The sequence below is a fragment of the Oryza glaberrima genome, chromosome 11 (genome assembly GCF_000147395.1).
Source record: "Oryza glaberrima chromosome 11, OglaRS2, whole genome shotgun sequence".
In the NCBI taxonomy this organism is placed as follows: Eukaryota; Viridiplantae; Streptophyta; class Magnoliopsida; order Poales; family Poaceae; genus Oryza; species Oryza glaberrima.
The window spans coordinates 25592781-25606625 of NC_068336.1; the positions used below are offsets into that span (position 1 = coordinate 25592781).

Here is a 13845-nt window from a genome sequence, read left to right on the forward strand (position 1 = left end):
GAAACCGACACAGAGTCGGCCGGTTAGACCGTGGGCTGGCCGGTCTGACCGCTCGATACACGCCAGTCTGACTGGCAACCCATGCCCAGTCTGACCGGACCAAAACTCCAGCAACAGTTTCTGTTCACCTGCAAATCCAATCATCTCCAAAACCACTTCAACAATAATCTCCAAATATCAAAACCAATAATCTCAAATGCCAATTGTTCATCACAGAATAAGAATCAAAACACACTTTGATTTTACATGGAAAACTAGGAATAAAGCCTTTTTGAGAAAAAACTGCCTAAAGACCCAACTGACATTATCTTTTTGGTTTGCCATTGGTTGGAAACCTGGGCTGTTTTGCAGAAATCGGAGACAGACAAAAGAAGGCTGCTCTTGGGTGCTAAGCTCATAAGACAAGTGGCAAGTGACATCTTCAACTCCAAGTTTGGGTGGCGAGCTGATGCCAGAAGAATAGGATACTGAAGAAATGATGGCGCTGAAGTTTGCTGCTGCTATCTTGACAGTGTGCACTGGCGTTTCTGCTTTAGGCTTTTGTTCTTGAATGTGGTGCTCTTCTTCAGCTTTTGTCTATCCTAGTTAGACATTTGCAGCTGGTGTGCTGCCGCCTCTATCTGTTATGCTACAAAACCAACCCTGGAGGGGTTTAGCTGTTTTTCCTCTTTTGGTGCTTTCACTCGAACCTTGTAGCTTTGTTCATTTCTAGTAATGAAAATGGGGGCCCTTGCCCTTGATTAAAAAAAATAAATCCTGTAATACGAGGGAAATGTTCCTCTAAACCATGCAAATGGCAGTTCTAGAACAACCGCGTCGTCAAGGCTAGCTCCAGCACGCTCATCTAGTCGGATTCGTCCTCGGAGATTTCATTGCTACTGGTGGCTAGGACATGGCGCTCCGAGCTCGATTTTGTACTGTACAGCCGACACAAGCTGAGAGGGAACCTCGGCTGCAAAAACATGTGTATATTAATAATTAATTGTAAGAGGTACGTATATGCTTGATATGTATGGTAATTAAATACTCCATCCGTCCTAAAATATAAGAAATTTTGAGTAAATGTGACGTATCATATGACCATAAATCTAAACATATATACTATCTTTCCCTAGATTTATGGTCCTAGCATATATCACATTTACCTAAAATATCTTATATTTTGGGATAGAGAGAGTACACATATGGCATATGTAGTTATCTACTCCCTCAGTGGAAAAAAAAACTACTACGAGAAAACAACCATAAAGATTTAATGCAAGTAATAAATGTATAAAGTGCTTGCTCGCGCGCGTACGTATCAGTTTAGAGATTGATTACATACCATGAGACCAACGTTTTGCCGTGAGCGGCACAACTGTGCCAAAAGCTCCTCAGACCCATTGGCGGCGTTGTCAAGTGCCCAAAACTCGTCGATCTTCCACTTGGTTTTGCGCCCCGACGGCTCGCGGCCGCGGTAGAACAACATGCTCTTCTTCAATCCGACGGGATGTCTATCTGCAGAGTACACGAAACTGGCTGTGCCTGCTGCGGTCTTCCAATACCCTGACGGTGTGCTCCGGTCCATCATCCATCCATCATGCTGGCGGAAGTAGAACCACCGCTCCCCAGCCCCGGCACCCATAGCTGCATGAATTAATGTAACATGATTCTTTTAATTTCCCACTAATTCAGGAGATACCAAGAGGTAGTACAGTGTTGAGTACATTTTAATGTAATTTAATTTGGAGTAAATTTCACAATACTACAAATACTTTGATCAAACTATCGCAAAACTAAAGATTTAAGGTGATGTATCATAAAACTAATTTAACAATAAATTTATTACAAAACTATAGGTTTAAGGTTAAGTATCGCAAAACCATACATATAATAACAAAATTATCACAAAACTACAAATTTTAATGTTAAAATCCTTAGCACTACTGTTATGTTTGAGTTATAATTAATGTCCAAGTTTAGCCCACCTTATATCTATAGTTTTGTGACAAATTTAGTGTTAAATCTATTGTTTTGTGATACATTATGTTAAAATACCTATAGTTTTTTTTATAGTTTCCCCCCAAAATTTACAGTTTGTGAACCATTAGATCGTGCGGAGATTCCTGCAAAGTTACTATTTTGCGTGCCTACGGCGGAGGTCTAACTTGCGACATCTCACGTGAAGGCAAGTTGCACTAGCCAACAAGCTGTGTGCAAATTTTAGTTGATTTTATAGTAATTATATATCCCTCCAACAAAAAAAAACCCAACCTAATTGAAAAACCCAACCTAATTGAGACAGTTCCTTGTCCAGATTCATCGTACTAAATTATATATCATTCCTAATTAGGTTATGTTTTTTTGGACGGGGTAAGTATAAGTTACATTATAATTGGTGTAGTTATAATGTAATTAATTACACTCCAACAAATTATACTATAGCTCTAAATAATACAAAAGACATACAAAACATGCAAAGTGGGATATTATTAACTTGCACGTATAGACAACCCCAGCCATTGGCTATAAGTGTATATGTATGGTCTGCTTGCAGCTTCCCATCGGGTCACCTCCCACCTCCCATAGGGTGACTCAAGGGATAATCCACCACCGTTGCCGTCATCACTAAGGCCAATAGCAGTGTAGGGCACGCTATGCGTGTCTCTAGCCTGGCCTATGCTACCAAATAGATCTAAAACTGAAATAGGTCATCCACTCTACAATGTTTGTGTCCTTTTTTGAATGGCTTTTGAGCTCGGGTGAGACCGCTAGATGATGATTTCCTGCCTTTTTCTACCGAAGAACTCATACCTTAAGTAAGACCTGATTTTCCAAGTGAAGATATGGTCCCCACATATTTTTCTCTTCCATGACAGCAGGTGTCCTACGTGGCGGGCTAGAGCCACACGCCACATAGGTGCCCTGTGAAGGGCCTAACGTTGTTGTCGGCATGCCATCGTTACCACAGTGGTGGCAGAGCTGACACAACTGTGTTTGTTTGGCCATCTTTATTGATGGTGACATCTCAATATCTGATTTGAAGATTCTAACTGTACCTAATCTAAGGGGTTCAGTCACTGGGTCAACACAAGGCCACGATAAAAAATGTTTGGTTCGATTTAGCCATAGGGCTAGGACACTGACTTAATTCTCGTCCCCTCTGCTTGATGGCCATCAACCCAAAGTTGTTGGGTTTCGTAGGCTGCCATGTAACCGTGTCGAGGCCAATCCATGGTGGGTTGGGCTTTGCAAGGGATTTACATGCATGGTGGAAAAAGACCCCAATGGGCCTGCAATCTTAAGCCTCGGGCCACAGCCTGTGTGGCTTGAGACCTAGGTCCGGCCCTGTTTGGTGCCTATGCATGGTGGTGGATGGCTTCGGTAACAGTCAGACCAAATGCAATGAAGCTCAGGCTATGGCCTTGAGGAGTTAGGTATTGGTCCATGAGGTACCAAAGTTGTGTGATAGCCATATTCCTGATCATGCAGACTAGCTTGAAGATCGTTTAGATCTAGAGGTTTGCAACCTTTGAAGCCTTATTTTTTGGCTTATGTTTATGCTTATAAGCTAAAATTTAAATTTTCAATCTTAAATTTGGAGTTGGTTTTGGGATTTTTTTTATCATCGTTTATTTTTCAGCATTTGCTTTTAAATCACTAAGAACACATATATAAAAGTATTATTTATACATTATTTTCTATTTACAAATTTTATAAACGATGGAGTCCTTGGTCTATTGGAATCTTCTGTTACTTCTCAAGCTGAAGTTGCAACTCCACGCGAAAATACAAAAGAAACTACATATGGGTGCGGTGTCTTCCTTTAATTTGTGATTAGAGGTCACAGGTAACATGTGGTTTTTTCTGTGGTGGTCGTTGTGCTGGAGGCACAAACTCACACTATCATGGATGGTCGAATTCGAATGACGTTGGTGGTTGATTCTTTTGACTTGTTCGACAAACATTAACATTTCTCTGTCGCTTTTCCTTGGTGAAGGCGTTGTCTTGGAGATATATGATTATGAGAATGAAAAACCAACACTAACATTTGGGTTGGTTCTTACTCCCTCCGTCCCATAATATAAGGGATTTTAATTTTTTTACTTATACTGTTTGACCACTCGTCTTATTAAAAAATTTGTGCAAATATTAAAAACGAAAAATTGTGCTTAAAATACTTTGGATAATAAAGTAAGTCACAAATAAAATAAATAATAATTCCTAATTTTTTTTGAATAAGATGAAATGTCAAACAGTGCAAGCAAAAAGTTAAAATCCCTTATATTATGAGACGGATGGAGTACAATATTAGCAGACAAAAATTGTCTCCTTCTTAAAGACGTTATTTTGGAGTATGCGTCGTAATTGTGTTATGGTCTTGATTATTGAAAATTTTGTTGCCTTAAAGTGGCATGATATGTATTCGTGGTACCCTGGAATTTTTCTTCTTTTAGCAATGAGTATCCCTTATAGATGTAGAAAGCATGCTTATTTTCATTACTTACAAAATCTACGAGCAAATTGCATAAAACCACATATTTTATGATCAAAGTTGCAGAAAAGTACACATTCTATGACACTTGTCACTTAAATACAGTATTATGATAATAATGTTTCAGAAAACATACTTAACATATCACCACTATCAACATTCCACAGTAACATGCTGTTTTTTTGACCGATTATGTACCCCTATGCATTTAATAAGTTGATAGTTATGTACATCCTTGCTGGATGTAGGTATTAATTTATTATCTAAACTTTTTTAAGTTTATGGACATGCTGCTAGTAATAAATTACGTTGAGAATACTTTGACGGATGTGAGTGAGGAGGAACTACCTGTGAGCTGACACGTGTCAACGTAGTAGGAGGCGACAACGGGGAAATGGCACGTGGTGCCATCCTGCTGGTTGTCCAGCTTGTTTCTCAACAGGTGCACAATGTCCCATTCAGATAAGGCTGATCTGGAGAGAGCAACATATATGACCATTTTCTTTAAAGAGAACGGACAATTAGCTCGAGCATAATATCATATTATTTGAAATTGAATACGTATATACTTCTTTTTTTTTCAAAATAACCATTAATGTTAACTTTACTATTTCAACCTCAAAAGTGCCGAAACTTCTAAAATATCATATTACTATGAACGAAAGATATGTTGTTATATTTGTCATGTAACATATATTTTCACATATTACAAAGTATGTTAAGAATTTATGATTCGCTGAAGTTCTAACAATATTTGAAAGTAGTATATTCATAGAAGTTTAAGTATTGTGAAATGAGTAGCATAATGTGTACAGTATACTTAGAAAAATTAAATCTTTTTCAATATTTTGAAATCCTGAAAAATTCAAGTATTGTGAAAAGGAGAAAAATAAAGAGAGAATGAAGCAATGTCCATGATAGCATGGAAAACTTCATATCTTAAACCATATGTGTCTTGAAGTAAATCTGAGGCATCTTTGGGCGAGTTCTTTAAAAATGATAGAAGAGGGATGAAAATGAGGTTATAATAATCATTTGAGATAAAAAAAACAAATGAATTAAATAGTGCTAAAAAGTTGATACGTTGATTTGAATTTTTTTTCTGAGCCATGCCGGTGAAGAAAGTTTTTTTTCACTGTGAAAGTGATTTCATCCCTCTAGGGACATCCCCTTGTTTCATGCATGCCACCTAAATAGTTATAAAAAAATTGAAAAAATTTGGCAAGATAGATTAATATGAAATATATCACTCCAAAAAAAGCAAGTTAAAATTCAACTTCTACAAGTTGTAACAAAAATAACAAATATAGATGCGAATATACAATAACTATTTTTAATTTAATTTGTTATTTTTGTTGCAACTTCTAGAAGTTGAATTTGGTCTTGCATGTTTGTGGAGTAATATATTTCATATTAATCTATGTTGCTAATTTTTTGATAATTGTTTAAATGACATGGAAACAACGAGTGGATATCCTCTCGAGGGATAAAAATCCATATCCTTTTTCGTTGTCCATTATCCATCATCTACTGAGTACGCGCCTTTTATGTCCAGATTAACCAATTTAATTGGTCGATCTTATATTTTTTTTTCTCTGGTTAAAGTGGGAACTTTTAGGTATTTTCTTTCTGCCAATTAATTAACATAGGAATTTTTTTATTTGGACCTTTTAGAATTATAATAAAAACTTCTAGTAAAAAAAGGTTTAAAAATATCACCAAAATAAGGAAGTTAGAAAATGTATTACTGTTTCACTTCTTGCTCCCCAGAGTCCTGAATAATTTCGTCATATTCTTCGTCAGAGTCATCCTCCAAGATCTCCTGTTGTTTCAATTTCCTTTGTTCTTCTTGTGTCAGGCTACTCTTATCTTCGTTGAAATCAAATATCTGCCTCACGAATTGTAAAGTGACGCTCACGCATCTGTCATGCAGACCGGAGTCGATCATGAACGCCAACTCTTCAGCCCTTCTGTCGTATTTCTCAGGATCAGCACCACCAATTTTTACGGAGATCTCTTTGAGGCCATATAAGTCCTGAATGCCATCTGGTATCGTACTTTCTTGATCAACTCCATCGACATTATAACCAAGGTTGAGCTTATAGAGAATAGGCATTGCACCCATATCAAATTTCAACCAAGCTACACAGCAATTGATCTTTAAGTACTTGAGAGCCTTGAATCCTAGCCTGCCAAAGAAAATAATTTCTGTGGGCTTGGTGTGGACATGTAGCGAGAGATCAGTGAGAGCACGCAATCCCATGAGAACATCAATATCATTTCTCACTAGTTCCCTTACCCCAATCTTCAAAATACGGAGCTTGCTGAGTAGACTGATCCACTTCGGGAGGTAGGAGAATATGCAAATTCGTGGCAACAACTCAAGCCTCTCAACAAGTGCCGGGGGAGAGGACATGCTGCTCAAGCCATCACCCGAAATTCTAACGCTAATGTTTGTAGAACTCGCATCAGTAGAATTTACACAAGAGGAGCCTGCAGTTGACATAGTTACAGACTTGAGGTTGCTGAGTTTTTGAAGAATGAAACCCAGGCACTGCAATTTAATCTCCAGACTGTTAGGTTGTATGGTGGAACAAGTGAGCTGAAGATTTCGGAGATTGGTCAGCTTGCCAAGGCTAAGCACGTTCTCTACAGAGTTATAGCTGAGATCAAAATACCCAAATGTGTGAAGCGATGTCATGTGGCCAATTCCATTGGCCAAGTTTGTATCAGCAGGAAGACTCAGATGGAGTAAACCCGACAAATGAGTTGTGTCTAGTGGAGCTGTACTTATTCTTGCATCTATCTTAAGTGTTTCCAAACATTGCAGGCCTCTTGTCTTGGTTTGCAGTTCTAAAGTAACATCAGATGTGATCTTTAAATATTTCAGTCGAAAAAGCTGTGAAATTATAGTGGGGTCAAAACTGATAATATCCTCATCATGCCAAAAATGAAGGATAAGAACTTGGAGAAGTGGGAATTGATCTTTGATTGAACGCCACCAATACTTGTAGGCCCCAAAGAAGGCAAGAGTTCGAACTTGTGAAAGTCTCATATTTATTGGTAACTTTGCATCTTTAACATTACCAAAGTGAAGAGACAATCGACGAACCTTGTCAGAAAGTTTGGTAGCTGTCTGAGAATGATGTATTACAGTGACGAAGTTCTCTTCTATAGACTTGTATCTAATAAAATTGAGTACCATATGTTGAATAACGAAGGACATAACGTCACCATTGCCATCAATATGTACTGGTTGGATCATTTTACTACTGACAAGCTCACCAAAACAGGCCTCTGAAATTTCTTCCTTAGTGTGATCTTTTGTTGCACAGATAAACCCTTCAGCCAACCATTGATTCACCAAATCATCCTTACAAATTACGTAGTCCTCTTGATATATACTAAGATACAGCACACATGGCTTCAAATGCTCAGAAAGATTATTGTAACTAAGGTCCAACACTTGTTTTATCCCCTCCAAGGTAGGGTTTTTCATCAAATTGTAGCCTAAGGATTTGTTTACATAACCCCATTGCTCCATTTTCCTCGACTTCTCTAGAATACTGGTAATAGATACAATAGCTAGTGGCAAACTACCACATTTCCGTATAATATCATCTGAAACTTCAGTGGATCCTGGAGAATAAATAAAGCGACTGCCAGAAACTGTATTGAAAAATAAATATCTTGAGTCGTGTTGAGAAAGAGATTTCATCTTGAAAACATACTTGGTGTCATAACCACATGATTGGACTGCTAGATCATCATATTGTGTCGTTGTTAGTACTCTGCTGCTACTTGTACCATCTGGTAAAGCACACTTAATAATATCCCATGTTGATATAAAACATATATCATCAACTATGATCAGGTACCTGCCAAATATTTTTTGTACAATAAATACATTGTGTCAAACTAGTAATAAATACTAAGTAAAAACTAAAGTTAGTATGAACTCATCACCAAATTTTACAGTGTATTTTTTTGTAATGCACTATTGGAGAAATGATTTTTGCTCGGTGGTCCGAAAACAACAATAATCCTGGTTCGAATAGGAACCAAGACTAAAGAAGATCTTTAGCCCTGGTTCAAAAGCGGCACGACACTTTATGAAAGTTCATTTTTAGTCCCAGTTCAAAAAATTGTCAGGCCGTGTCAGGCCCTCCCCCACTATCTTTAGTCTCGGTTGTTTATACCAACCAGTTCTAAAGATTGAAAAAAAAAGGCAGCCGCACATGCCTCCCCTCCTCCGCCGTCCTTATCTCCTCCACTCCTCCCCTTCCCTCGATCTCCTCGATCCCAGCCTACTCCACTTCCTCTTCCTCCACTCCTCCTCCCCTTCCCTCGATCTCCTCGATCCCAGCCTACTCCCCTTCCTCTTCCTCCACTCCTCCTCCCCTCCCCTCGATCTCCTCGATCCCACCCTCCTCCCATTCCTGGCCCTCTTCGTCAGCGGACGACGGCTAGTGGTGGCGGGTGGAGCCGCGTTGGCGGCGTCGGTGGGAGGAGGTAGGCCACGGGCGGAACCACATTGGCGGTGTCGGTGGAGGCGTGTCGGCAGCGTCGGCAGGAGGAGGCAGGCTGCAAGCGGCGGCAGGCGGAGGCAGGCCGCGGGTGGCGAGAGGCAGCAGGCGGCGGTTGGCGCCCTCAGTCGGCGGGTGGCGGGCCGCGTTTTGGTGGTGGGTGGTGGCGATCTAATCTGTGAGAGTTTTTGTGAATTTGTGTTGTGATGTACATTCGATCTGTAAATTTGTGATGTCCATTCAATCTGTGAATTTGTGATAATTTGAGTATGTTTATTCGATATGTGAATTTGTGATTTGGTGAGTTTGGCGTGAAATCAATATACAAACAACAAAAAAGACAATGAAAAAAAAAAGAAAAAAAAGAACTTTAGTCCCGGTTGGTAACAACAACCGGGATTAAAGATCCAGGTCCCTTATAAGTTCAAATGTTTCTGGCGAAGTAAGCTAGTTATGGAGATAAAAGTCTTTATATGGTTGGTTTTTGTCGATAGGACAAATACCAGGGATTTGTTGAGAAGGAAGCACTGCACTCTTTTGAGGAGTTGGTTGCTCTCCAAAGTGGAACCCTAGTTCATAGCTTCCTAGAGCCTACAGTGCATCAAGTGGGTTGGGATTTGAGAGATTTTGGGAGAGAGTGCAAGCGAGATTAGGATTCATCTTTGGGCACTCAAGATCAGTTCCGAGCATGTCCATCATCGTGTTTATTACTCTTGATGGTTCTTCTCCTAGCTGGCTAGGCGTCAGCTACGTGCATCCAATGATTGTGGACAGCTCGGGAGGTTTGTGAAGGTTCTACTCCTTCTACACAAGGAAAATGGGCAAATTGAGTGGAACCAAAGTTCGATCTCCGTGATTACTTGGTGCAAAATCAATTGTTTCCCTCCCTCTCTTTTGTTTTGTGCATGTAAGGCTATTTCCTTGTTGGTTGGCTTCAGATATTGTATGTTCCTGTTTCCTGCTAGGTTATGCTTCTTGTTACTGCTTTGTACCTGTGCTACTTGTGCTTGTGGTTGTATCTGCTGAATGGTCCCTCATTGATTGTGGAAGGGTAAATGACCTAATATATAAATAGGGGAGCCCCTCACCTCATTGGCTAGCTTTTGGAGTAGCAAATGTCCTTTGCGATCCTACAATTGGTATCAGAGCTTGGCTAGTTTTGGCCCGATGGACAAAGTGTGTGAAGGCCTGATGAATCGTTGATGCCTGCGGGGCTTGTATACCTGAGAGACCGTTGGTGTATGGTGAAGGGGCGGTGAACGGCTAAGAGACACCAATGTGTGTAGGGAGAGATTGGTGAAGGGGCAGTGAACGACTGAGAGACACCAATGTGTGAAAGGGGAGATTGTTATATAGTCCCACATTAATTGTGGAATGGCAAAAAACCTAATATACAAGTGAGGGAGCTCCTTACCTTATTGGCTAGCTTTTGGGGTAGAAAATGTCCTTTACGATCCTATAGTATCCCTTTTGAGAGATTTGTTTTTTGTTGACCGGAACATCTAGACACAAGCTAGAAATCCTGGCCATTTGACTTAGAAGTTCATTGTGGAAAGACAAAATATCTAATATATAAGTGGGAGAGCTCCTCACCTTATTGGCTAGTTTTTGGGATGGGAAAGACCATTAACGATCCTATAGTATCCCCTCTGAGAGATTTGTTTTCTGTTGATCGGAACATCTGGACACAAGCTAGAAATCCTAGCCATTTGACTAGAAGTTCTGCCTGGCCATGTACTGATCTGCTTTTCTGTTGATTGGAACATCTGGACACAAGCTAGAAATCCTGACCATTTGACTAGAAGTTCTGCCTGGCCATGTACTGATCTGCTGCAAAGAAGTCTCAAGCAACACGTATTCCTCCCCATTAGGCAACATCAAGATCCTTTTCACCTAGATTTTTATAAATTTTGTATTTCAATTCCATTCAGTTATTCGGAAATCCCTTCAAATCCTTTTTTCTAAATTCCTCGCACATAAACTGGATTGAAATAATAATTTGAATGCAAAACACATTCAAAATCTGATTTCCGTCTTTCAATTTCCTTCCATGAATTCCCCCAAATTCTCTAAATTCAAATGGAAAATTTCAATTCAAATTCCTCCCAAAATCAGAAATCTAACTAAAAAAATACTCTTGTTCATATCCATCCCGATTTCCTCAATTCAAATTATAATTTTGGATTCAGTTTCTAGTTCAAATCCAATACAAATTTCCTGGTGCAACATCCCTCAAATTATGATTTCGAAATTTGGTTCAAATACAAAACACCCTTCCTTGAATCCCTCACATTTTTACGAGTTCAAAATTTGAAATCGAATCTCATTTCAACTATTCACGCTTCCTGTCAAATCAGAGTTCGCAAAAGCATCAAATTCTACTCTGCATGTATGTGGACCGTGCATGGAGATGGCATATGTGCTAAGCTCATAGTATTGCAAATTTGTGTGTGTGTGTAAGTAATGGCAACATGGACTTCATGAACTCGAGTGCACGTTAATTCATTTGTTTGCATATCATCTAAATAGTTATTAAAAAATAGAAAATAATTGACAACAGAAATGATAAATGATTCAAACCCCCCCCCCCCCCCCCCCCGACACCCCCCACCCCACCACACACACACACAAACCTGCGGCTGAGAATATAGTTGCTCTTTCGGGGGTTTATTTGCATCTCCCTTGTAACTGAGATTTGTACATGCTCAAATATTTTGGGGTTAATTATAGGCAACATTGTAATACATATATTGAAATTACTTTCCATGAATATTTATGTGGAAACATATATTAAACGAGTCCATATGCATGCAATTAACTTAGGGTGTAGCTATATTTATAGCATCATATTTTTTATTAAAAAATAGCTAGCATGTATTTACATGTAAGTCCTAAATTACATATGTAAATTTAGTGTATTTACAATGTAAGTCTCAAAATTACATAGTAATTACATATGTAAGTGGGATGTAAGTAGGGTGTAACTACAGTGTAAATTTATATAAATATATAATTACAACAACAAATAAAGTTATTTAGCACATCTAAATCCTTAGCAGGTCTCAGCCGCAGGATTTGATCAGAGATCGAACATGCAACATTAGAAACGGGCTCACGGGTGTGCGATGGCACCAAATCTCAGAGCCGTTTGAACGGTGACTGATCTGACTGTAACTAGCCAAAAATTATGGCGACATAAATCTAGCAATTCTGATTAACTTATCAATGTTTCCACAAAAAGAGTAAAATTGTATACCTCTTATCTTGCAGATGCGCCCTAATACTGGAAATTAGGCTATGAATCTTCCAACTGTCAGGTGGCTGCTGCAAGCGCAGCTGTGAGAGGATGCTGATGAGAATCCTCCTTACATCAGGCTTCTGGGAGGAACGCACAAATGCCCAGCATTCGAACTGCCGCCGAAGCTTGCGGTACAGCTCGTTGGCGAGCGTGGTCTTGCCTATTCCTCCGACTCCTACAATGGACACTACCCTGAGCCTCTTCTGATCTTCATCATCACACGCAGTGAGCCAGTCTTCGAGCTTGTTCATGGCGACGTTGATACCGACATGAGGGACGTAGAAGTCGTGTTCCCTGAACCGCGTGTTATGCCAACATATGGTAGAAGAAGAAGATGATGCGTCACCTGTAGTGGCAGTAGAAGAAGAAGCAGTACTGGTGGCTATGCCATTGCCACCGACGTTGCTGCAGAACATGGCATGGCGTTTGAGCGCGTCCTGGGCACGTAGGCTGAATTCTCTGATCTTGTTAGCCATCCATAACCGCTGCTTCAGCCTCTCTGGATTCCAGAGAGGAGTCGTACGCTGCCACCGCCGCCTGGTGATCTTACGGCGAGGAGGAATCCCGCCGCTGGCGGTTCGACCGCCCGGTGAATCGGCGGTGGCAGCGTGCTCGTAGTGGTCGATGCAGTCCTCGATGTCGTAGGACAGCTCACGCACCTCCTTCGTCCAGCACCTCCTCCTCGCCATCGTCGTCGCCGTGGCATCCTCCGGCTCCGGCGACTCGCTGTAATAACCATTGAGTATGGAGATCATAAGATGGAGATCTTTCTTGATGAGCGGTATCTCCTCCTCCGCGCCCTTGGGAAGAATGCTGCCATGGCGAAGGAGGATCCCGTCGAGCCTCCCGGGGAGGTTCAACACGGCGCCCCACAAACCACAGATCGGAGCCTCCATAGCTATATTTTCTCTGAAGTTAGACGGATTATAAGTGCATATGTGTTAATCACTGCAGGAATACCAAGTGATTTACTAACAGATGCTGTAAGAACTAATCAGAGGAAACACGACAGTTACAACTGAAGTTGGATGGCTTCTGATCACAATAGCATCAACGATTGAGGCGGCCGTAGGACATACACTGGTGCAAACGACAGGCCAGTTCATTTTGGTCCTTTTCAATTCGCTCGATCTTTAGCTTCTTGCGGACTACTGTTTCACGGCAGCGTCACGGGACCAGATGCCTTTCTTCGGAATAAACGATGAATACAAAACTGGTTCAAGTGCTTGCTGACTAGACGAGCACTTTTTAGTTAGAATTATACTCCCTCCATCTCTAAAAATATTTGACGCTGTTGACTTTTTTAAACATATTTAACCATTCGTCTTATTCAAAAATTTAAATAATTATTAGTTCTTTTCCTATCATTTGATTCATTTTTAAATATATTTTTATGTATACATATAGTTTTACATATTTCACAATAGTTTTTGAATAAGACGAATGGTCAAACATGTGTTAAAAAGTCAACGGCGTCAAATATTTAGGGACGGATGGATGGAGTATATCTTTCTCAAAAAAAAGGTTGGCATTATATGCCGACGATT

The 13845-nt window shown here is 40.1% G+C and overlaps 1 protein-coding gene across 1 annotated transcript; it reads right to left on the bottom strand.

Annotated features, from left to right (window-relative positions):
- Positions 1-535: 535 nt before the first annotated feature.
- LOC127754143 (disease resistance protein RGA5-like) lies at positions 536-13367 on the bottom strand. Its single transcript, XM_052279616.1, has 5 exons — positions 12257-13367; positions 6223-8352; positions 4823-4947; positions 1325-1626; positions 536-952 (listed from the first exon to the last, which is right to left on the bottom strand). Exons 1-5 carry the CDS (start codon positions 13192-13194, stop codon positions 845-847), a joined length of 3603 nt encoding a protein of 1200 aa, XP_052135576.1. The 5' UTR covers positions 13195-13367; the 3' UTR covers positions 536-844.
- Positions 13368-13845: the final 478 nt, after the last annotated feature.